This window comes from Pimephales promelas, chromosome 24 (assembly GCF_988280905.1).
Source record: "Pimephales promelas chromosome 24, fPimPro1.hap1.1, whole genome shotgun sequence".
Lineage (NCBI taxonomy): Eukaryota > Metazoa > Chordata > Actinopteri > Cypriniformes > Leuciscidae > Pimephales > Pimephales promelas.
Genome location: NC_142792.1, coordinates 27,975,824 through 28,002,272, shown reverse-complemented (window position 1 = coordinate 28,002,272; position 26,449 = coordinate 27,975,824). Strand labels below are relative to the sequence as shown.

The 26,449-nt window shown below is 39.4% G+C and overlaps 1 protein-coding gene and 2 long non-coding RNA genes across 4 annotated transcripts in view; all 3 read left to right on the top strand.

Moving 5' to 3' along the window:
- The first annotated feature begins 460 nt into the window (after positions 1-460).
- The window catches only part of LOC148969327 (uncharacterized), a 56,892-nt gene continuing 30,903 nt past the window's right edge, over positions 461-26,449 (top strand). Inside the window, exons 1-2 of one of the 2 annotated variants that reach the window (XR_016149949.1) lie at positions 461-595; positions 1,188-2,483. This is a non-coding gene — a long non-coding RNA (uncharacterized LOC148969327). Of the gene's footprint in view, positions 596-1,187; positions 4,225-26,449 lie in introns of those variants that run through there. The other variant, XR_016149948.1, reaches the window with a different exon arrangement.
- LOC148969331 (uncharacterized) lies at positions 5,973-15,091 on the top strand. The gene is made up of 4 exons (XR_016149945.1): positions 5,973-6,167; positions 14,471-14,542; positions 14,632-14,757; positions 15,042-15,091. It is a non-coding gene; the product is annotated as an uncharacterized LOC148969331 (long non-coding RNA).
- The window catches only part of LOC148969328 (NACHT, LRR and PYD domains-containing protein 3-like), a 29,586-nt gene continuing 18,612 nt past the window's right edge, over positions 15,476-26,449 (top strand). The window contains exon 1 of the mRNA XM_089127304.1: positions 15,476-17,269. Within this exon, the coding sequence (XP_088983430.1) occupies positions 15,513-17,269 (1,757 nt within the window). The 5' untranslated portion in view covers positions 15,476-15,512. The remainder of the gene's footprint in view (positions 17,270-26,449) is intronic.

Below are 26,449 nucleotides of genomic sequence, written 5' to 3'. Positions count from 1 at the left end.
TTCACATCCAGTGTTTTCTAGTAGTTAAAGCAACTTCATGACTACAAACATGTCAAGTTTTAAAGCTCTCAGAGTTTGTGTGATTGATCTGCACTAGTTTTTATATCTTAACTCCCATACGGACAGGCTATATTTTAGTCCTTTTTTGTTTTAGGGTGTATAAAAATATCTGTTAATTTAACAATCTTAGCATCAAAATATTATTAGCCAAGTATCCATTTCATATATGGGAGACCTTAGGGATGAGGAAAAACATCGTTGCGTTTAGTTCTACTTCCGGTAGGGGTCTCTCAAAAACTAAAGCACTTTTTGACCATTCGTCACTAGCCTAAAAAAATGTTTATTAGTGCTTCACACTCCAGTCCAGCTGGTGGCGGTAATGCACCGAAAGTTGGTTTGCCAAACGCCATAAAACTCCATTAGAAGAAGAAGAAGGCGCGTCGTTGCAGAAATGACGTGATCCAGGCGGAAGTGACGAGCCGTTGTGATGGATGAGCCGCTGCTGCTGTTGTGATGCTCCTCTTCTGAAGGAAAGCTCATTTCTCCAGCAACATCCAGCATGAACTGATCGCTGCACGGACTGACAGCTGTGATTGTGAGTTCAGTCCTCCGTGTTTTATTGATTATATGATCTGTAGTCTGTCAGTTTATAATGAGACGCACGAGCAGCGCCTGTAGTTTATATCATCTGTGTTCAATAAGAATCTGTTTTAGCACTTCGACACAGAAATCTTCCTCTAAACACACATGAACATCTGATAGATTAGCAAACACATCACTGAATGATAATGTGACACACATGAGTGTGTGTTTTAATGACAAACTAAGTGTAATTATAGAAATATCTAATCAAAGTATTTATAATATTGGTAAAACTTTACAGTGAGTTTTCATTAGTTAACATGAACTAACAATGAGCAGTACATCTGTTCATCTTTATGTTATTTATGTCATTTGTACATTATTAAATCAACAGTTCTGTTAACATTATTTAATGGACCATTATTGAACAGTTGTGTTTTAAACTTATTAAAAGTGATGTTTTCTAACGAGATCTTATTGTAAAGTGTTACCAAAGTATTATTTCTGTTTTATTATATTTGTTCAGCCGAACCCCATTAATAATCTGACAGTGATTGAGCTGCTATGAGTGTTTAGAGCTGACGGAGGTGGTGTGTGTTTCTCAGGAGTGTGTGTGTGTGTGATGGCTGGGAAGGTGAAGTGGGTGACGGACATGGAGAAATCGGTGCTGATCAATAACTTTGAGAAGAGAGGATGGATCCAGGTGACGGACAGCGATGACTGGAACTTCTACTGGCAAGAGCTCGTTTCATTTCATCCGTTCACACTGACACTGCAAAGCTGAAGTACACACTGAAGCACTTGATCAGATCAGTGCTAGGGCTGAATCCAGTTTCACACACACACTACTGGTGTTCAGATGAACTGTTTGAGCCGTTCACGGTGGACTGTGGTCGTACGACTGTGTCCTGAGGGAAATACTACTGTGCTGTATGAGTGGGGGATTCACACATAAACTTGCTTTAAATATTTCACAGATGTTTTCAGACATTACAAACAAAGTCTGGAGGATTCGTGAACAGTACTTTAAAAAAATGTAAAAGTACCCCTTTCTCCTACAATTTACAATCTACAATTTTTATATAATTCAATGGAAATATATTTTCAAAATGATATGACCTGAAAGATCATAATGTGTGGATTCTGTGCATTTATAACCAAACTAATATTTTTGTATTAATTAAATTATCATTTAATGAACTTCTGTTGTGGTGATGATACACAAGTTATGGATATGAGGTTGATTATTTCAGTAATGATAATAAGTATACTAGGCTTTTGTTAAAAACAGAATAATATTTTCAGGTTCAGATCAGTTTTATTTTGTAGTGCTTCAAAAATACACAATCAAAGAACAAAACAAAGAGTGGCAGGTTGTAGATCTGGAATAGTGGCTTTAGTTAGTTCACCCAAAAATGAAAATTATGTCATTAATGAAACTGATCACTTAAAAACACACCTTACATGTATTTCCTATTGTAGTAACTATAAATCAAGCAGAATTACATGCAAATAACCCTCAACCAAATCCTGATCCTTTCTAAAACCCCCCAATAAGTACATGTGGTTATTTAATATTACTCAGTACTTCAATCTTTAATTTCACTTTAACACGGACAAATGCAAATAAAGTGTAACGAAAATAAAAATGATTAAACTGTAATAAAACTCACCCATTTGCGGATGTCTTTCTCCAATCCAGGCCAGTATAATCTGCTGCTGAGAGCTTCAAGTGTTTTCTCCATGCCACAATGACCCCCTGATCACTGGCATGAAGGTTAACAAAAGCAGAATTTGCCTCCTCTGGTGACGTCACCACTTTTGCCAAATGTTTGCCTCGCTTGCGCCTGTGGCATATATAGTGAAGCACGCCATCTAATGTGGATAACACAAAGGCTCAGGTAACTTCCATTGTTTCATTCCACTTTCATGGTGTAAAATATTTGTATTATACATGTAAGAATACCCCTAACAATGTACCGCTACATCACAACATACTTTTATTATGAGGCGTCCTTCCTTATGTACATTACCACTGTTTCATTACTGTCCAGTGTGGCTTTTTTGTAAAGTTATGATCAAACCACTATGATCTTTTAACATAGTCATTTACATCTTTCAAGTGCTGCACCCTTAACAGAGTTAATGTTGTTTTGACTGAAAATTCAGTGATTTAACCAGTTTCTAAAATGTTAAAAGTGTGTTTTACACCACTACAAATGCTTAAATACAGCATGTCAGAAATTCATAGCTATTTTCAAGACCGTCAATATATTATAAAGCCTCTATACTTTAGCAACAACAGGTGCTTAGAAGTACTGGGGGGAAATTACATTACTGAGACACCTGATAAGTAGTTTTAGATAACAAATGAGTGAAATATTGAGAAATAGCTGATCCCACTCTCAGTCTGACACATAGTCAGGTGTTGAAGTTCTTCACATTACTTGGCCACACACACACACACACACACACACACACACACACACACAAAGAGTGTCTGAATTGCTTCTGATAAGCGTGGATGTTCAACACAGAGAAAGTCTGAATTTAATGTAAAAACTCACAATTAATAATGTTTTATTCCTGGTGGGAAATAGCTTCCACAGGCCATTTAGGTTAGATTTGTTGTTGATCAAAGGCAGCAATGTTATGTTTCCATTTAACTCAAAGCTTCATGTACAGCTTTTACTGCACCGACTCCAGTACCACTTTTCCCACATGCAGAATATGCGGTCAGTGTAGGGCACAAACTAAGGGGGCACCGTCAACACCCATATGGGCCCTATCAACACTCTGACACTCACAAAAAGCAGGTTCGGACTGTAGATTCAGGTAATGACTTGTGCACTTGTAGATAGTATGATGTAAAGCTGCATACATTAAATAGTCAACAAGCAATTAGGGGTGAAAGAAAGGAGACAAAAAAACTATGGATTTCATATTGTCTTCTGAAATAAACATAATGACAAACACTGCAGTTGTCATAATGCCATTACTTTTTTTTTAATTCCACAACATTGTGCTTTGATTGAGTAGCCTATATGGTCATAATCAGGCGAGCACCTGTTTTGACAGACTGATTTCCATTTTCAGTTGGGATTTGTTATATTTTGATAGTTAGCTTATATAATCGGGGTTTTTCCCCTTATAACAAAATAAATAATTTTTGTTTTGGCAAGAAAAAAAATAAGACTGCAAACTGTAATACAGGTGTGTCCGTGAAACAAAGTAGGCTGTTTGACCTAGATGGAGTGTCCAAAAAAAAGATATTTTAATAAATGCTTGTTATCAATTGTACACTGTCATCTGCTGCTCAATGCTCATCACAGCAACACTTTATGTGATGGGAATACATCTAAATACTTCAAAAACATCCCACGATTCGTTAATCTTGATAGCTGTAATAGTAAAAACCTATAATAGCCGTAGTAAAATTATTCGAAAACCTATATTAGGATATATTATCCTAACCCTAACCCTTTACCACCTTTTGAATACTTTGCCTCCATCGGTAAGCCTCAGCAATTTTGTTTTTTTCTGTTTTTGTTTTTGTTTGTTTTGTGTTCTCTTCCCCGAGAGATGATTGTTTTAAACTGTTAAATTATTGAAATTAATAAATGCTGTGCTTTCAAAATTGAACATTGTCTTTGGCTCTATTGTACACGAACCTGTGTGTCTTTAGCTGTTGGATTTATAGAGCTTGGGTAGAAAAATCATTGGTAACACTTTAAAATAATGGTCCATTGTTAACAAGTAGTTATGCAGGAAGTAATAGGTAGTACTGCATTAACACCGAAGTTAATACTATTAACTAATATGGAAGCAATATTAACTAAGCATTAAGTAATAGGTAATTTAGTACAAAGGTAGTTCCTTGGTAGGTGTTTGATTATTACTAAAGAAATTTATCCTCATTGAGAACTACTTGTGAACTAAGAAATAATAACCAATTAATTACTAATCACAAAAGTAACATGTCTAAAAAGTGAACAATTGTGGGAGTTTTACTCTTAACATGGTCATAATATTTCAGAAGCACGTGCCTCAAATGGGTTCTTTGTGGAAACCAGTTTATGAAGTTTATACAACCCCCCCAAATACATTAGCTAGGTTTAGATTGTGACCACTACTCTTGCCAGGATGGACGCATGTTCTCTGTTTATTTAAAACTTAAACATAAAATAATCCTAATAAAGACAGTTTTTAAAAATAAATCTTAAATAATTAGGAAGTGATGCTGACACTCTCATGATTGGATTAGTTCACTATTATGAGCTCTATTGAATGTCAGTCACATATATCTCAGACTCCAAAGACCTATAAGCAGCCTGAGGAGGACTTCTCTTTAGGACATGAATATAAACATTGATGTTCACTTGTCAAAAACAATTAGCATCTTTAATGAAGAAATTGGCTGCATTTATGTTACGATAAGCCCAAAACCACATCTTCCAGATTACAGTGTTTGTTAGAATATTAGTGCCTCACAGAACCTGTACAGTATGTGTCAAATATAAAATTAAATAACTTGTATCATTTGTGAAAAACATGTCTCCTCAATAACTACTTAAGCGTTTCCTTGTCATCCCGCAGGAACTACTAGTGATGTGGCCCATTATTTTAAAGTGAAAAACATGTTAACTCCTAACTAACTAACTCCTAACGTTACCTTGTCATCCCGCAATGTTTACACAAGGTAACGCTTGTAGTTAGTTAGGAGTTAACATGTTTTTTAACTTTAAAATCTAAAATCTAGGCAAATAATGAAAATGAAGGATGGACGTGGATTACCAGAAACAATTAATTCCCGGTTGACAAACCCGTTTTTGTTTATCAGTTGCAGTTATTAATCTGAAACAATACACTTGCTCATCGTTTTCAGTGACGTCATGCAGTCTGAGGACGGCAGTTTTGTTTTGTCTGTCTTCAATGTATTCAACCTGGTCTTAATAATATATCTATATGTCATCCAATCCAATGTCAGTGAAAATGATTGACAGACGGAGACACTGACTAAACAGGAAGTGTTTGTCCGAATCCACAAAAGTTTTGAAGAAATAAAGTACGTAAGACTCAATATTTTTATAAGTAATAACACAGAGTTATGTGGCTCCTCACTTGTGTTGTGTAAAGTGTCAGGGGAAAATAAAGAGGATCCTCCAGTTGATAAATGAAACCTTATCATGAAATCTGCCGCTGGTTACAGCAATGCCACCCTGACTGAAGATGCCAATGAGAACAATGACATCTGTCAAGCTGACACTGCTGGAACAGTGGATATCAGTAATGAGGATCATAGTTATGCAGATTCAACTGATATATGTGCAAAACATGACTGCTTTCAGGAAGATCACAGCTACACCTAGAGTCTCGAACAACAGGAAAAAGCATAGAAGGCAATGCCACAACTCCAGAGGTTTCAAGACGTCACAACTCCTGGTTGAACAGGTTTAAGTTCAGAAGAAAATAACTCCACAGTCCTTCATGAAAATACATGTTTAAAGCAGTTTCAAAGTAACTTCTGCTCAAGACAGTTCAAGTTCAGTGGAGGAACGAGCAACACCACATCGTCATCATTCATGGTTAGTAAATATAACTACTACTATAATACTCCTACTATACTACTTTATTAAACATAATGATAGATATACATTTAAAAGTGTTTTTGTAGGTTTTTTTTTTTTTTTTACAGATTTAAACAACAGCTTTCTGATTCCTCATATTTCTCTGTTCTCTCTTCATAGATAATCATATTCATCTCACAACCTTTATTACAACTCATTTAGATTAGGACAGTCACAATATCAGATTTTTCAGTACACGATTGTCGTGGCCAAAATAGTTCATGATAAAAATATATTGTGATATCTATAGAAATCTTAGAAAAATAAATAATGTTATCAGTCAAAGTAAGCTTTATTTATTTTATTTGATGAATTTATTAATTTGAATAATGAATCACACAACTGTATACAAAAGGAAATGCTAACCATTTTAGTTTAGTACTAGCAGGGCTGGCAACTTTTGAGTTTAGCATGGTGTGAGAATTATGGAGCGCAAAACAGTATTTTTTGTTTTAATTTTGTAATAAGATTGACAGAATGTGAAAGTCGAGACTTTGTTTGATATCATAGTACCCTGCTCTGTGTCGTCTGTCGGTGTCAGTGTCTTTGCTCTGTGATTTTTCAGTGTGTGAGAATATGGTTGTGTGACGTGAGTAAGTGTGTGAACACTGTCAATAGTGTGAGTCTCGCACTGAATGCCTGAGAGTTGGCAGCCCTGCCACAAGTCTAGACTAGTTATTATACTTTTCTCCACAAATCACAGAATCATTCGTCAAAAGGATCCGCATTTATATGCTGACCAAAGGAACTTAACATTATCCTTACAAGGTAGAGAAACGTGTGTTCATGTTTAAAACTGAAAGTATATCTCATGCTACCAGTGGTGGAGGAAGTACTGAATCTTAGTACTTTGTAACAGCTTGCAGTTACATTTGTCTTATTAGCTCTCTGTACTGTGTAATACTCCGTTCTACCACTAGGGGGTACTCTAGTAAGGAAGGTTCCTAGTAGCATAAAATGGTAGAAGAAGTAGAGTAAGGAGGAAGGATGTGTTAAGCACATGGAGAAGCTTCCCTACTAGTGTGGTCATGTTTTTCCCTGATTTGAGGAACCTGTGGTTCCTATGCTCAAACAGGGTTCATCGTGCAGGCATGAGGCAGCAACTCATCTATATCTAAACCCTTGACCAATATATGGAATTAATTGTCTACAATCACACCTTTGGCATCTGCTGTTTGTGTCTTGAACTACAGTTCGTCCTAGTATCAACCGCTGCTTGGACACTTAAATTCAGACCATTGTGAACTCTTCCGCTCTGCGCTTAAGTACAGTTTCTTGTTACTTGTAGGACTCTAAGGACTGAACTCTTGGCTACCAAAAGCATTATTGGGAAGAGCTGAATTAGCCCTATTGTCTTGTAAATGAATGCCTCATGTATTTTGTATGGTTACTGCCTGAATGCTGATTTATGGTATAATACACATGGCTCATTGAAATGTGAAGTCTCTGGTCCCTCACTTTATTATGTAGCAATCTTTCTTAGCAAGCTTTCTTAAAAGTAGATGTTACAACTTAAGTAAAAGTACAAATAACCAGATAAATATTTACTTTAGTTAAAGTAGAAGTAACACAATGACAACCATACTTAAGTAAAAAGTAAAAAGTACCTAATTTGTAGGACTCTAAGGACTGAACTCTTGGCTACCAAAAGCATTATTGGGAAGAGCTGAATTAGCCCTATTGTCTTGTAAATGAATGCCTCATGTATTTTGTATGGTTACTGCCTGAATGCTGATTTATGGTATAATACACATGGCTCATTGAAATGTGAAGTCTCTGGTCCCTCACTTTATTATGTAGCAATCTTTCTTAGCAAGCTTTCTTAAAAGTAGATGTTACAACTTAAGTAAAAGTACAAATAACCAGATAAATATTTACTTTAGTTAAAGTAGAAGTAACACAATGACAACCATACTTAAGTAAAAAGTAAAAAGTACCTAATTTTAAATATACTTTAAGTATTAAAAGTAAAAGTACTTGCATAACAATTGATTTTCTTAATGACTATTTTCTAATGATTAATAAAACATTTAATTCTAACTCATTCAACCTAATACTCCTATAATGATGTTCAATAATGATGGAAAAAAATGTCGTCACAATTTCTGAAACAAGCTTGCAATTAGGCAATATAAACCATGCTTATCCTTACTAACTTATGTTAATAACTATGTTTGGCAGTAAACGCGATTAATTTATGGTGTAATTCTGAATCTCTTAGCTTGCCATAATCCTAACCAAACTTATATTACACACGGTGTGTTTCCTATACAAATTTTTGCATATAAATTGCACGATAAACACACTGCGTGCGAGGCGCATTTAGTTAATGTATCTATATGGCAACCAAACGTCACTGGTGAGACAAACGTGTAACGAACGGACGGTCAGATTACGTTTTGGCATGGGAAAAACTGATCAGAAAATGTAATGAAAATGTAACAGAAGTTGTAAATGTAGTGGAGTAGAAAGTATAATTATTGCTGCAAAATGTAACGAAGTAAAAGTAAAAAGTATGCATTATATATTCTACTTAAGTAAAGTACAGATACGTGAAAAATGTACTTAAGTAAAGTAACAAAGTATTTGTACTTCGTTACATTCCACCACTGCATGCTACACACTCCTTCTTCCTTAAAGAGAAGACTTCAGTCAACATATGCGTCAGTGGAAACTATGCTAGATTGCATTCACACTCCTGTGTGGTTAAACTCCTCTCACTCTTCTCCTTGTGATTCTCACACACACTTGCTGTGCGGATATATGAATGCTCATAAAGATGTTATAGCCATGAATAAATGCTCTTATTTCTTCTAAATTCTCGAGTGTCTTGGCCTTATATGATTTTTGCAAGTTGAACTTTCCCACATCTAAGGGCCCTGAGATACTGACTTTACTCCAGTTGGCATCTACTTCAATCAAATATTTGATGGCCACTTTCACCTGGACTTTTCACGAGCGGATAGCTGTCCAATCACAGAAGACACAAGAGCACTGTGAAATCAGGACACACACACACAAAAAAAGGAGAACAACAGCAAAAAGCTTAGAAGGAAATACAGGCATTTAAAGAAAAAAGTCACAACTCCTTTTGACAAACTGGTTATATTAGTTTACTGGAAAAGTTCTGGTTGAACAGGTTTAAGTTCAGAAGAAAATAACTCCACAGTCCTTTACGGAAATACACGTTTAAAGGAGTTTCAAAGTAACTTCTGCTCAAGACAGTTCAAGTTCAGTGGAGGAACGAGCAACACCACATCGTTATTATTCATGGTTAGTAAATACTACTTTATAAAATATAATGATAGATATTGGTTTAAAAGTGTCATGTATCCATTCACATTGATCTAGACTTAATGAACAGCATTGACACATTGTTTATACAGTTTTTTTTATTGCTCAGCACTAACAGCGCTGCCAACTTTTGAGTTAAGCTTGGTAAGGAGTGGTATTTTTAGTTTGAATTTTGTAATAAAATTGACAGAATTTGAAAGCTCATTTTCATATCATAGTGCCCTGCTCTGTCTCGTCTGTCGGTGTCAGTGTTTTTGCTCTGTGATTTTTCACTGTGTGAGAATATGGTTGTGTGACGTGAGTAAGTGTGTGAACACTAGGTGCGTTTCCATTACATATTTTAGCAAAAATGATCTTGTATGAAGCATTAATTTCTCATGCATCTAATCCCATGCCTCCATTGCTAATTACAAAACATAATTTTAGAGAAACGGAGAGAGCGAGAGAGAGAGAAAAGCACCTGTGTCAATATTATGATTCATTTATTAATTCAATTCGTTCATTCTTTTTTTTTTTTTTTCTAAAAAATGAAAGTATAAGGATAGGCAAGTATATGCCTATCAATAATTATTTATTTGTCAAAGGTGCCCTATACTGGTTTTTTAAATTATTTTATAATGTTTCCTGGGTTGCCCTTATAATGTAAGTATGTTTTTTAGACCAAAAATAGTCATAATTTAGAAATAAAAGGCATTTTTCCTAGCCTGATTTAGCCTCTGCTGTGAACACCCGGTTTGAAGGGGCGTGTCTGCTGTGTGTAACCGGCCTCTGCTGTGATTGGCTGACATGCTTGCATATGAAATAGTATTACATGTGAAACTCTTTCGAATAATTTTACTACAGCTATTATAGGTTTTTACTATTACAGCTATCGAGATTGACGAATCGTGAGATGTTTTTGAAGTATTTAGTTCCCATCACATAAAGTGTTGCTGTGATGAGCATTGAGCAAGCAAAGGACAGTGAGAGTGTCGATCGCGAGAATGAAGATCTTATCATTGCAATGCAGTTTCTGCCTTCTCTGCTTTCACTAATGCAGACAAGATAATGTAAATACAGTAAGAGCTTCGTTGTGCAGTGTAACGTGCGTCATTGAATTCATAACGACTTTGGAAAGTGTCCAGATAAACTCGCGCTGTGATTGTTCTTTGATCGCTTTCTTTCTGTATATAATTCACAATTTAAATACGATTTTTATTTTTCATCCTACTAAAAGAAACTTTGTGAAGTTGATATTTAATCACTGGCCTGACTTACTGATGCATAAACAGTATTGAACGATTTTAAAGTGAAAGATTACCTGTCTGATCTTGAACAACAATAACACATCAGCTCGATCCGAGGCCAGCTCTTGGCAAGTTGAGGAAACAAGTCGTCGGTGAAATGGTTGGAAATATCCAGAGAAAATAAAATTGACCCATTGTTTCTTCAGAGGCTCGGATGAAGGAACTAAAAATACTTTTGTGTTCATGTGTACATCCAAACACTGAGAAACTGCCATGCTTCGGCTGCGCAGCTCCGTCTCGTCTGTCACTGTACATGGGCTGGCATATACAAATGTTTGGAGTCGTACATATTAATGATCCCGACTGTTACGTAACAGTCGGTATTATGTGGAGATTCGCCTGTTTTTCAGGGGTTTTTTCAAAAACGAAATTTAAGTAAGAAGGAGAAAACAATGATGTTTGAGACTCACTGTATGTCTGAACTCTTGTTATTTAACTATGCCAAAATAAATTTGGGCACCTTTAAATTATCTGCAATAATTACAAAAACCTGTGCAGCAGTATCAATTTATTTATATATTCAGTTTAATTTTCTATTGATATAGATTGGACTACTTTATTTATTTGTGTCCATTGATTGTGAAGTTAGAAATAGAAAATTGCAGATCAAGCGAATGGAGCTGCAGGTTTTTTTCTGGTTATGAATTGTATTTTCCGTTATTACAGATAGCTATGCGAAGTGATATTGAACTGTAATGCGGTCGAGACCTGCCGGAACTACTTTACCCGTGCGTTTCCATGACAATAATTACACACCTTAGAACGTTCATCAGCCAATCTGATTCAAGCATTCAACGGCCCTGTCGTATAAATATATAATAATAATATGCATTTATATTAGCCAATGTTACGCGTCTAAAACGTAATTTTTTCCTCTCACGATAATCCTTCCAAAAATTATGGCGATGGATGTTGGTAGTGGGCATGTGCCGTTATCAATTGTTCATGCTGTTGTGGCTAAATGTGTTTTGGGCAGCTCTATTTTACATGGACATGATACTATCTCCGACTACGCCACCTGAGGAATTTCACCCCAAGACTTTAACAACCTCTACTCAGAAGGCACACGCAGATCCTAACCATGGATGAATCAGAGACAATGGTAGTCGTACAAAAGTTTATTAATTGGTAAGACACAATAATTTTGAAAGGTGTTGGCCAGCAATCACTTTCATCTCTTTGTTAAATCCTATCGTTGGCAGCAGAGGAACCTGGGCTTACCAACAGGGGCAGTCTCAAGATATCACCCTTAGAAAAATCACTCTTTTCACAGTGCACACACACACACAAGCACACACTCTGCAACTCATGTCAGAGAAGACCACGACACACAGTGAGGATGCCACCACCAAAAGATCACTCGTCTGGCCCCCGGGTGCCCAGGTCCTGCCGACAAATGAAGAGGAGACAGTAAGAGAGAGCATTGATATGCACAGAAAACAAAATACAACAAATTAATGTAATGCCCAGAAGGGACCAACTATTTGATCACCATCCAGTCACCACAATCAAAAACGCAAAGAAAACCAAAGATAAACTCAAATTAAATAAAATCACTAAATGAAATAATCCAATAAATTAGGCAGTTTGACTCAAGCAAACAGTGTTTGCAAGCCACACATTAATTCACTGGTCACAATTAAAATACAAATACAGATTCAAAACATACTCGAACATGGAAATCAATGAAAGAAATAAAAACACTAAGCATATCACACTTCCTTACTGAGCCTAAGCCCAGAAAGTTCACTTTAAAAATAAAGTCATGAGAAACGTTTCAGTCCCGTGCAAGACGCGGGGAAATCAGTGGAAACAGAACAGCAGTCGTTGATGAAGGAGGACGTTGGAGCAATCAGCACTTTAGGATGAGGCACAGCATGTAATACTCATTCGGAACGCCGCTATTTCCCTTAACGCGTGCAGCAAAACATGGATCACATCGCAAACTATGCGGTGGATAGAGCCAAATGTCTCTGACAAAACTCATTGGCCGGAACGCCGATAGGTCGTACACATAGACTGTAAAAAAATATGGACGTAGTGTCCGTGACGTCACCCATAAGTTTCTGAAGAGCGATTTTGAGGCCTAAAGTGGGCGGGGCCGACCGTCGCCATCTTGGCAGTGCGTCACCTCTCGTCACTACCGGATAAATTAAAATGGGCAAAGAGGCGGGACGCGGGTGGAGCTGAGGTGCTAATGCTATGCTACTGTCGCTGAATTGACAGCTGATTGAAAAAGTAAAGCCAATGGTTAAAGTTCATGTTTTGCCCTTCGAAATATTATAATAGTTAAGACGTAACTAAAAGTGAGACTACTTAACTTTTTTTATCAACTTTATTAATCTCACAAGGGGCAATTAGTTAAGAGCATATACAAGTACATTAACACAGATCACACACATTTCTCACAACATACAAGCAGTCAACTATGTGCATTGTGATGCATTATTATTCTGCTAGTTAAAATGTATAAGCTTGTGCATGCGACAGTGATTCAAGGCAAGCACATGTCAGTCGGCATCTCACGTCAAGTTCGTAAAGAGCTTTAATTCAGTCCATTTTACAATCTGATTTTGGCCGCCTCTCAGTTTCTCAGATGGGTAAATGGTAAATGGACTGCATTTATATAGCGCCTTCATAGACCTAATGGCCACCAAAGCGCTTTACATTTTGCCTCACATTCACCCATTCATACACTCATTCACACACCGACGGCGGTGTCAGCCATGCAAGGCGCCAGCCAGCTCGTCGGGAGCAGCTGGGGTTAGGTGTCTTGATCGCATGTGTCAACAAGCCTACATCATGTCCTCATACAGTGAAAAGCTGAAAACACCACGAGCGTCATGCGTGCTATGCTTCAGTGTGTGTGTAGTAGAGCCGCATTGAGTGCTCATTCCCAGAGACGCGTAGAACAATTGCAGTCTCTTTGAGCTTTAACATTCACAGACACTAGTCCACTAGTTTATTTATTCAAAACATGGCGTATACCTGCGTATCACGTAGACTACACCACAGGGTAGTTGGATGTTTATGTCATTTCAGGTGTATTTAGTGAGTGTTATTTCAGTCTAACTGTTTATGCAGTTCTAAGATGTTTTCTTTCCAGAAGTACCACTACCGTATTATTGTTATTGGTGATGTTGCCTTATTTGCATTGTTCTTTATCATTGCACACAATAAGAGGCGACAAATTGTACTTTTATATTTCCTTTATTTTGGGGTGAACAATTTGCTGTGTGATCCAAAGATATACTGGCACTGTATTTTGTTTTATTGTGAGTCTTCTGCCCTATGAACAGAAAAAGAAACATAAACTCCTAACTAATTATAAGGAATAAATACAAACCCCACTTATATTTGTTGGTCCTTTGTCATTTTCATGCGGCCACATATCCTGAAGATTATCTACCTATAGGCCTCTTGCAAATCTAAAGCTACAGCAATATCTGTGTGTGCAAAGATTTATTAATTTATGCTGTTTCTACATTATTTTGGAGGTTTAATGTGAAAGTATTACAATATCAAAATATATTTAAAACTTTACCGTTTATCGCGATTACCAAAAAAATGACCAAAAATAATAATAATTAGTAAATTTTAAAAACAATTGATTGACAGCACTTATACTCTGCTCTGTTTTTACGACGATTCATTATAGACATTTGTGTTCTTGTCCAACAGCTGTAAGTCAGTAAAGGACAATGGCTTCTGTTGTCTGTTGCTGCTGTTCTGATAACACACTAGATGAAGGAGGTAACAGTGATAAAAGAAAAAAAGAACAAATCAGAAATGTTAAAGTTGTGATTTAAGCAGTGTAATTAATCTCTCTATCTGTATTCCAGTCCAGATGAGCAGCAGTGTTGATGTGAAAGCTGAAACAGGAGCAACTCTAAACGCTCCTTTACTTGCTAGAAGCACCTTCACAGGCCCAGTGACCTTCAACTACAGCTCAAACACTGCGGGAAATGGTAATGTAGTTTGTATATATATAAAATAATGACTATAATACAATATATATGATAAAAATATAATATAACTATATGATATAATATCTGGACTTTCTGATACACACTATTTATTACCAATCATATATGAAATAATGCTTGCTGTGAATCCTATTCATAAGGAAGTTTAGTGTGTAGCCATATTGTTCAGAAATGCTTTAGGTACTTGTCACTTTATTCTTCTGTGTAACTGTATCTATTGTCTCTTTCCTTTTGTATAAATGTTCTCATTTTCTCTTTCCTCACAGAGCCACAAAAAACCTTGGCGAAGGAGACACTACAAAAACAGTTAAAAGGTGCAACCATCATTTCTTCACTATAGAGGTCTTAAAGGATTAGACATGTCGGATGTATTTTGAAGAGAAATGTCAAAAACTTTTGATAAAGTTGTGGGGCGTTTAATTCACATTTGTAGTGACAGTTAACATTAGCCCTAACTGTAACCCAACCCTTGACCCAAAAGCTAACTCTAACCCCTATAATCCTAAGCCTTCAGCAAACCCATAACTCAGCTCATTAGCAGTAAATGTGGGAATCGGCCAGAACAAAGTGTAGTCACTGTAAATCCATAGTCTTGTATTAAATTACAGCACATAGTAAAGGCACATAATAAAAAGTGTGGGCTAAAAATAAAACTCTTTTTGCCTGTAATTTAATTTGCTTACGTTATTTTCAAAACAGAGGATTTGCAAATATTTTTGCAAAAACACAAAACCAGCATGCGGGAGAAAGCTAAATGTATTTTTGAGGGGAAAGAGGAAAATGAAGCAGATCTCAAAGCGGTTTACACAGAACTGTTCATCAAAGAGGGAGATATGGAAACGGTCAATCAGGAACATGAGGTTCTGCAGATTGATGATGCTTTCAAGAACAAACAAACACAGGACAAACCAATCAAATGCAATGATATTTTTACTGCATTGAAGAAAAACGATGAGAAAAAGATTGTGCTGACAAAGGGCGTCGCTGGCATTGGAAAAACTGTCTCTGTGCAGAAGTTCATCCTGGACTGGGCTGAAGGAAAAGCCAATCAGAATATAGACTGTGTGTTCCTGCTCCCATTCAGAGAGATTAATTTGATGAAAGATGAAGAGTTTAGTCTCCATAAGCTTCTGCTGAAATTTTATCCTGAACTGAAGGACCTGGAGGAATCAGAGTTATATAAGGGATGCAAGCTAACATTTATATTTGATGGACTTGACGAGAGTCGGTTGCCTTTGGATTTTAAAACTAAAAGATCATTAAACACCATTGAGGAAGAGTCATCTGTAGACGTGCTGTTTACAAGTCTGGTCAAAGGGACTCTGCTTCCATCAGCTCTCGTCTGGGTGACCTCACGACCAGCAGCAGCCAATCAGATCCCTCCTCGGCATGTGGGTTTGTTCACAGAGGTGAGAGGATTCACTGACCCGCAGAAGGAGGAATACTTCAGAAAGAGATTCCCAGATGAGACTGTGTCCTCCAGAATCATCTCACACATTAAGACGTCTCGTACTCTCTACATCATGTGCCACATTCCCGTCTTCTGCTGGATCACGGCCAAAGTCCTTCACAATATTCTCATCAAGAACAATACAGAGAACATCAGCACAACACTCACTGAAATGTACATTCACTTCCTGCTGATACAGATGAACATGAAGAACCAGAAGTACGATGAACAAGAAGAAAGAGAATGTAAAAAGCTCTTACAGTCAAACAGAAACATTATATTAAAGTTGGCCAAGCTAGCGTTTGAACAGCTGAAGGAGGAAAACGTTGTGTTCTATGAGGAAGATCTGGAAGAATGTGGTATTGATGTGAGTAAAGACTCTGAGTTCACAGGAATGATCGCTGAGATCTTTAAGGAGGAAGACGGACTTCATGAGTCAAAGATCTTCTGCTTTACACATCTGAGTGTCCAAGAGTTTCTTGCTGCAGTGCATGTGTTCCTCTGTTACCTGAACAAGAACATGCAGGAGTTGCAGTTCTTCTTTCATAAGCCCAAAGAGGATATCACATTACATAAGCTACTGCAAAAGGCTGTTGATAAAGCCATGGAGAGTAAGAGAGGACATCTGGACCTCTTCCTGCGGTTTCTGATGGGCATTTCACTGGAATCCAGTCAGAAACTGCTCAAAGGCCTGATCACAGACACTGAAGACAAGACAGACACTGAAGACACCACAGAGAGCATCAGACAAACAACTGGATACATTAAACAAAGTCTAGAACGGTACATCTCAGAGGAAGCTTCAGTCAACCTATTTCACTGCTTACTTGAGCTGAAAGATAATTCATTATATGAGGAAATCCAGAGATACCTCGGTCCAGATGAAGATCCAGGAAGAAAACTCTCCTCTTCAATGTGCACAGTGCTGGTCTACACACTGCTGATTTCAGAGAAGGTGCTGGACGAGTTCGACCCAAAGAGGTTCACTTCATCATGGAACTACGAGAGACTCATTCCAGCTGTGAGATGCTGCAGAAAAGCCCTGTCAGTAATTACACAATTTCACAACAATTATAAGATAAAATACAGTCAAGTGAAATATCTTGTCAACTCCACATACTCAGGTTTTGCTTTCTCATTCGCTGATTCACTGTGTATGAAAAGGTGTCTCATAACTAGAGCATCTTGCAGACACTTTCCCCTGTGTGTCCTGTAGTGTGAATGAACCAGTGATGTTTTCTCTAAACAGACGAGGTAGACAAAGCCTCCTAAAAAACTTCATGACAAAATAATCAACAGAAAAAAATCAGGGTTCACACAATTTTATAATGTAATTTTTCAGTCATTAATATTTAAATAATACCTGCATATCCTCTAGAAAGTTTTATAGTTATCCTCATATAGCTTAAATCATTTTCATTCTTTTGAACTGTTTGTTTCAATTCACAGGTTTAAAGTCACTGAAATAAGGTCATAAAACCCACATAAACATTTGTTCACTGGACTTGAACAAAGTCTTCAATTTTCCTTATACAAGATTATTAACCCTAACCTTAATCATAATGAAAAATAACGATGCTTGGAAAGCGATATTTTCAGATAATGTCGTCCTCTGGCGTTTCACATAAAGGAAGACGAGTGGCACAAAAGAATATTTCCAGAGATTTTCCAGTTGTTGTTTTTTATAAACTGTCACTTTCATAAAAAAATTATAAATAATTAAAAACCTAAAAAAAAAACGTGTAGCCTCAGAATAAACAATAGTTTTAATGGCGAGGGCTTAGGCCGGAGACACACTGGCTGCGTGGCGAAAGCGTCTCGTAAGTGTGGCATGTCCGTTTTTATTTCGGCTCCCATGTTAACAGATTAGTAGCCTGACTTCGTCATAATCATATTGCTGTCGGAATACGAGTCTGAAACTCCTCCGTATGTCTTTGATTATGAGGCGTGTCTTAACTGAACCAGGAAAAACAACAACTCTGCACTCAATTGGATAATCGGTAAACCTACAACCAATCAGAGCAACGCAGTAAGTCAGCTACTTTGCATGCAGTTGTCAACTACAGAACTTAATCAGGGTGGCTACAGGTATAACCAATTTAAATTTAAGACTTTTTAATACCACTTCTAAATTAAATTTAAGACCAAACTTACGATGGAAATATAAATTAAAACTGAAAATACACAGTAATATTTCCAAGTAAACACACTGTCTGTTCAAAAATATGGTGAAATGACAATAACCAATTGTCAATTGCGTACGTGCGGTCGCCTGTGGTGAAGTACAGTGGAGTGAAAAGAAATATAGAAGGCATTTTTATAAATGTCTTAAGCCTTGTATGTTTTAAATAATAAAGTATATTAATAAAGGCTTAGATTTAATTTACTAAAGGCATTTAACCAGTTTATTTATAGTGTACTGATAATAGTTTCATATAATTCGTTTGTTAATTAAACAAATAAAAATATAGAAAAAAAAGACTGAGATATGTTTGGTTATTGTACCTTTTAATTAATAAATTAAAATTAATTTGCTATATTTCAGATCAATATATTTATTTTCCTTAATTTTAATTAACCCTAACTTTATTCTCATCATAAGAATTATAAATAATTGATTTCCATATAAAATAATAATACAAAAACTTAAAAATAAACAGATTAGTGCCCTGTTTTGAGGACAAGAAATGAAAACCAATGCGATATGATGAATGTCCAAAAGATGGAACTCTGTAACTGTTACGAACTGCTCCGAGACTTGGAGATGAAGATCCAAATGCAGCTTTATTTAAGATTAGTCGTACAGGTAGGGTCGAGAATTAGCAGACAGGACAATGGAGAATACACAGTGGGAATCCGGGAAACAGGCAGAGGTCAGGGCAGGCAGCAGTAATCAAAATCCAAGAACAATCCAACGTCAAAAACCAGAAAACAAACACGGAAAACGCTCAGAAATGCAGTGTAACACTTAAACAAGACTTCGCAAACACTGAATGTGAACACAAGGTATATATAGACACACTAACAGGATGAGACACAGGTGAATGCAATCAGTGAATGAGGTACAGGTGAATGTGATCAGTGATGAGTCCGGGCAGTGAGTTCTGGGAAATGTAGTTGTGAGGGAAACATGAACATCTGGTGTGGAGTGCCCTCTGGTTACTCTCAAGGGCACTCCACCTGGTGACCGTTACATAGCCCCCCCCCAAAGAGCGGCTTCCAGACGCTCCAAAAACAGTTCAGGAGGGAGGTGGAGCGGAGGCGGATCCGGGGGAGGGATGGAGGGCCAGGCCTGTGGAGCAGAATAGGGCCTGGAGACTAGGACGGAAGACCAGGGTGGAGCAGGCTGTGCAGGCGGCCAGGGCGGAGCAGGCTGTGCAGGCGGCCAGGGCGGAGCAGGCTGTGCGGGCGGCCAGGGCGGAGCAGGCCCCTCGGGCGGCCAAAGCGGTGGAGACCCCTCGGGCGGCCACGGCGGCGAAGACCCCTCGGGCGGCCACGGCGGCGAAGACCCCTCGGGCGGCCACGGCGGCGAAGACCCCTCGGGCGGCCACGGCGGCGAAGACCCCTCAGGACCAGACACCGGCTCAGGAACAGACACTACATCAGAAATGGTCACAAGGATAGACACAGACACAGAAACAAACACTGGATCGGGGGCAGACACTGGATCGGCCATCTTTTCCGGAGACACTGGATCGGCCATCTTGTCCGGAGACACTGGATCGGCCATCTTGTCCGGAGACACTGGATCGGCCATCTTGTCCGGAGACACTGGATCGGCCATCTTGTCCGGAGACACTGGATCGGCCATCTTGTCCGGAGACACTGGATCGGCCATCTTGTCCGGAGACACTGGATCGGCCATCTTGTCCGGAGACACTGGATCGGCCATCTTGTCCGGAGACACTGGATCGGCCATCTTGTCCGGAGACACTGGCTCGGAGGCGGCCATCTTGTCCGGAGACACTGGCTCGGAGGCGGCCATCTTGTCCGGAGACACTGGCTCGGAGGCGGCCATCTTGTCCGGAGACACTGGCTCGGAGGCGGCCATCTTGTCCGGAGACACTGGCTCGGAGGCAGCCATCTTGTCCGGAGACACTGGCTCGGAGGCGGCCATCTTGTCCGGAGACACTGGCACGGAGGCGGCCATCTTGTCCGGAGACACTGGCTCGGAGGCGGCCATCTTGTCCGGAGACACTGGCTCAGAGGCGGCCATCTTGTCCGGAGACACTGGCTCGAAGGCGGTGACGTGAACAGAATCTGGATCAGCAGAAGTGATTTGAACATTCTCTGAATCGGCCATCTTGTCTTTAGACACTGGCTTGGCAGAAGTGACGTGAAGCATCTCTGGCTCGGCAGAAGTGACGTGGAGCGTCTCTGGCTCGGCAGAAGTGACGTGGAGCGTCTCTGGCTCGGCAGAAGTGACGTGAACAGGCTCAGACTCGGTAGGGCTGACATGGAACTCTGGCTGGGCTTTCTCGGCGGGACGAGACTCTGGCTGGGCTGTCTCGGCGGGACGAGACTCTGGCTGGGCTGTCTCGGCGGGACGAGACTCTGGTTTGACGGTTTGACATCACCGAGAGAGCAGGAGGCAGCGAGAGGAACAAACCCCCAGGTATACTGGAACAGATCACGGCTATCCAGGGCCAAGGCCGCGATCTGACCAGCAAACTCCCGGATTTGTGCTGCTGGATTCATTTGTTGGTCGGTTGTTGCTGGATCTCGGTGTGGCGAAGTCTTCTGTTACGAACTGCTCCGAGACTTGGAGATGAAGATCCAAATGCAGCTTTATTTAAGATTAGTCGTACAGGCAGGGTCGAGAATTAGCAGACAGGACAATGGAGAATACACAGTGGGAATCCGGGAAACAGGCAGAGGTCAGGGCAGGCAGCAGTAATCAAAATCCAAGAACAATCCAACGTCAAAAACCAGAAAACAAACACGGAAAACGCTCAGAAATGCAGTGTAACACTTAAACAAGACTTCGCAAACACTGAATGTGAACACAAGGTATATATAGACACACTAACAGGATGAGACACAGGTGAATGCAATCAGTGAATGAGGTACAGGTGAATGTGATCAGTGATGAGTCCGGGCAGTGAGTTCTGGGAAATGTAGTTGTGAGGGAAACATGAACATCTGGTGTGGAGTGCCCTCTGGTGACTCTCAAGGGCACTCCACCTGGTGACCGTTACAGTAACGGCCACCTAGTGTTCAGTAGTGTTCATGACATGTTGATATGCCTTTAAGATGACTTCTTCTATGGCGTTCGTTATTGTATGCGTGATGTTATGTGAGCGTGCACGCGCAGTGAGATTGCGAATGCTCGCGCAAAGAGGAAGATGACCGATCTATCGCGGGTTTGTTTTATTATAATGCGTTTACTTCCACTTTGTAGCGTTTTACAGAGTGTTTTCTTTAACTTGTTAACATCCGCTCTTTCGACATGTATGTAAAGAGTGTGCTTAACTGAAAGAAAGCAACTATAAAAGGACTCGAGGAACTACCAGTTCGTTTGTACTGTCTTTCCTATTCTTCATCTGGGCAGACTTCAAACTCTGACAGACGTTACAACACACAGACAGGGGTTGGATAAATATGTTTTGCTTTTAAAACTGTGTTTTAATGCGAGTATAGGCCTACACACATATAAGTAAACACTTTGCAGACTGAATGTTGTCCTGTATGAACAAAATGACGGATGTTTTTCATGTCTCCACTGTTTGATCGCACCCGCGTGTCTCACACACAGGTTACGTTACCTTGTAGAAAATATTCGACCTGGCTGGCAGAACGATTGCCTTTGCCTGCATCTTTGCGGTGACATGACAAACATATTTAAGACCTATCCAATCTGAATTTAAGACAATTTAATACTTTTTAAGGCCTTATTTTTAAGAAAATTGATTTAAGACTTTTTAATACTTTTTAATCATGTAGGAAGGACGGCAAAAATATCTTTCCGATCGACAAATGCCTTGATTGCAGTTCTCTGTTTGTCTATTAAAATGAATGCGCTGTTGATTTATTTTACAAAAGATGCAACAGCGGAATCTACACATCTCAATTCTCCAGCTGCAGTCATCTTTGACAAGCACTGTCGCATCTGTCCATCATCGTATAAAGCCCGCCCTGGCAATTTGATTGGCCCGATCATTTTTTTACTGATCATAATTACTCCTCAATGACAATCGAGTCCAGACCGAACTTCCCGGCCAAAAAATGTTGTGGGCGGAGTTCGGGCTGGCATCCAGACTAACAGATTAGAGGTGTGTTCGACATCGCCTGCGGCTGGATGCAACCGATCGGCGAGAACAGCCGCGTGCAGGCGGGGAGGAGCTGCAAACGGAGATTTTTGCAGCTTCGTCTGACAATTTCTGGTTCCCGTAGTGACGGCTCACGTGGTGTTTGCATGCTTATACCACAGCTGAAGTGAAATAAATGCAACATTTGCCAAATAAACAGATATTTCAGACACATTTTCATTCAATACTTTACTGCTTCATACAGCATCTGTTTGAACTAGAATAAAGTTCAAAATAAGCCTATAATCAATGACGTGGAATCAACGTTTTTTAATCAGTTTTATTTTGATAAACATGATAAACATGACACAATATAACATTGCGACTACATGAAAAGACTGTTTACTGTTATAAAAAACTGATTTGTGAGCTTTAGTGGAACTAAAGGTGTGAGAATAAACAGGAAACGCACGTGATCGTTGTCATGCGGTGAATCCGGCGAATCGTGGAACAGCTGTGACATCATCAGAGCTCGTGCAGCCGCTCTTGAGAAGCTGCGCTGGCTGAGTCCTCCGGCTACTCTCGTATCACTCTCGCGGTACTTTGATGGCATACATCACAGTCACGTGGAGTCAGCGCTGCATCAAGTCGGACAAAATTTCTAACCGGCATGCACTGTTTCAAGTCAGCCGCCGATCGGTCTGCGCAGAGCTGCATGAAGTTGAACAAGCCTTAGAGCTTGCACACTGCCTGCGTGACACGCGCGTCTCAGGCGTGGGAAACGCGTGCATGCTAGAAAAGGAACCGATGCCTATTTTTCACGTGACACGCAAGCGTGTTGGAAGCGTTTCCTGGCAAAAAAAACAATAGGAAACAATGTGTCATTTTGTACATGAATACATATGAATAAATTACATTTTGATGTTTGAAAGTCTAGGTTTTGACAAACATTCAGATATCAATGTAATTTAAACAAACAATAATAATAATAATAATTATCAGTTTTCAAATATTGCCATTATTTTTGCCTATATATAATTTCATGTCATTTTTATTTTTTAAACAATTGAGTCCTGGTGTCCACTACAGAGAACATAGCATAACATAAACATATCTTTTCTTTTTTTTTTTCATTTGTTTCTTATGCTCATAACAATGTGATTACATGAAGAAGAAAAAAACTTTTGAAAAAAAAATGTAGTTCTGGGGGTCACAAGAATATAAAGGTACGTTAGACTAGAACAACAACATGTATGTCTTCGGGTAACGGTCCACCATCAGGCTAAATATAGGCTCTTTAAAGCTACACAAAAATTAAAAAATGTCATTGAAATAAACAGACAGCCTGAACCAACTTCCATATTTTTCAGATTTTGGAAGATGTGTGATAACAGTTGAAATTGTTGTCGTAAAAGCAAGAGCAACACACCGCAAATCCAAATGTAGACTGTCCCTCTATGTCACCTAGCAGCAGCAGCGCTTCTGGTCAGACACACTTCTGGTGTGCAAAGACAGAAAACGCGATGCAGCCGCCACACAGCTGACACGCTACAGAAACACCACGCTCACGCCACGCAGTCAGTGTGTCTCCGGCCTTAGTTAGGCTGACCTGCGAGTTTACGCAGCACGGGTTTCAGAATCGACAAAAAGCCACATCATCTCTCCAAACACTCAATGCCAATGCGGCACACACACTGTGTAGATGCATGGACTGAATATAACATTAGGAAGGAGGATGGCTGAACACCCAGAATGCTTTGAGTGAAGGGCATGTAAAAGCAGTTCGGGAAAATAGGGAATACCTGCGAGAAGTTGTTGAATCATTGTGAAAATTGCAGAAAAAGGTCACAGAGAAGCAGAGACTTCTGTCACCCGAGGCAACTTTACCGAGGTGTCTTATCGGCAAGTTTGACAACGCCGTTGGAGAAAAACACTTGTACAAAACGAGTTAATTGAATTAATGGGGAATATGGACCAAATAAGTGGCGAGATTGAAGAGGCTTTACACCGGTTTCACACTGTGCGCGTCAGTTTGTTTCGCGCGAGATAGACTCGACCCTCCCTTCGCCACCAAAACATTTTTCTATGACCCTCCAAAATGATTGTGAAAAAGACATGACCCTCCCCGATCATGTACTGATTACTTCTGTACTGGACTGCGCATGGCAAAGATGTTCAGATATCTCTATGCCTAGTAGACCTACATCAGGCGTTCATTAAAAAGTGTCCTGTACAGGGCTGTACAGTGCGACATATATCTACCGAAAGATGGTAGGTCTGTGCGCTGAATAAATGTACCACTGCAGCACGCGTGAGATACAGTTTTATAAACTCTGTTACTTGTGTTTGTTCTCAGACATGATAACAGATGTTTTATACTTGTGCTAATGCGATATCATGATTTTTGATCATGGATAGATAGATGATAAACAAACTCATAGTAGGGGAATCATCCTGGTACTAAAGCTTGTGGGGGACACTGCTGGAAAAAACAGCAATGCAAGTTTTAGAGGAACGCCTCCGACAAATCTCACGAGAATCACAACATGCTTTACGGCAACAACGTCACACACATCAACAACATACTGTATGAAGCATGAAGACACTCGCGCGCATTTCAGACGTGATACTCGACGATGGAAAAAGCAAAGAAAACGCGGTCGGTAGAGACTAGGAAAAGGAAAAGAGAATGAGCCTGTCTGCTCAACCCGTAAATTAATGCATCGATCCGCAAGTTTTGTTTGAGTTCTTTAATGGTCTAGTGGTAGATCTTTTGTGTCAGAGGTTACAGGTTATACGTGTTTTTCTCTCTCATCAAAACTGAATTCCTGCACAGTGTGCCTTTAAGTCCCAAAACTGTAAAACTCGACGTACATTCACATCACATGTTAATACAGCGTTAGAATTACACACAGGACATTGCACGTATTGCAATCAGAAAAGTTCATTATTTGCTCATGCTTTAAAGCTTTGCCGGGTAAACATTTTATTGGCATTCTGTTCTGACATGATGCACTTTTTCTAAACACGTACTGAAGCGTGCGTGCACTGTCAAACAGCGCCAAACTGGATTTTATCTTTTGCGTCTGATTTTTGTTGGGTCAGACCCATCTGATAGCGATAGGGGGCGAGACAGAGAGAGTTACATGGAAAAATATGCACCAAACAAGCCACCCTATTTTCCTTCGGTGGTCCTTTCTATAAATATCGAACGGTCCCTTATAGGGATGGGAATTGAGAACCGGTTCCACTCGAGAACCGGTTCTAAGTTTTACGATCCATCGATATTGTATGCCCTCGACGTTAACGATTCCTCTTATCGATGCTCCTGCTCCTGACTCAACCATAGCATGTAGGGAATAGACTGTGAACTCACAACTGTCCCTGTTGTATTTTTTCACAACTGTCCCAAGCGAATTTTTGTACCGCCAAAGCCTTATTTGATCGGTGAGTAAAACTGTCTCTCTCTGTGATGAACCGCTGCACTTGTGACAGCGCGTATGTTAAACTGAACGAGCAGAGAGAGAGAGAGAGAGAGAGAGAGAGTACCCCGAACGTGCGCGCGCACTCTCTCTCAGGCTTCACCGTCTCAAAACTAAGCGCTGTCTTGCTCTCTCTCTCTCCCTCGCACATATTAATCAAAATAATCGACACAATGGTAAGGTCAGGAGACTAAAGTTTCATGTGGAGAATTCTGTGATTTGTTTTTTCAGAATTACCGCTGGCTGTGAATTGTGCTAAAATAGGCCTCCATTGCCTTATCTTCTCTGAAAAGCGTTCCGCACATTCAGCTGACATAAACCACACTTCAAATAAACTGAAAAAACGATCCAGGGATGAAATGTTTTCTTTGATGACACACATCTTGTGGGATGTCCCAACCGCCAGGATAATCACACAACGCGCACACGTCCGATGATGACACGTTCAATTCCCGAACACGTTCAATTCTGACTCATTTGAACCGATTCGTTTT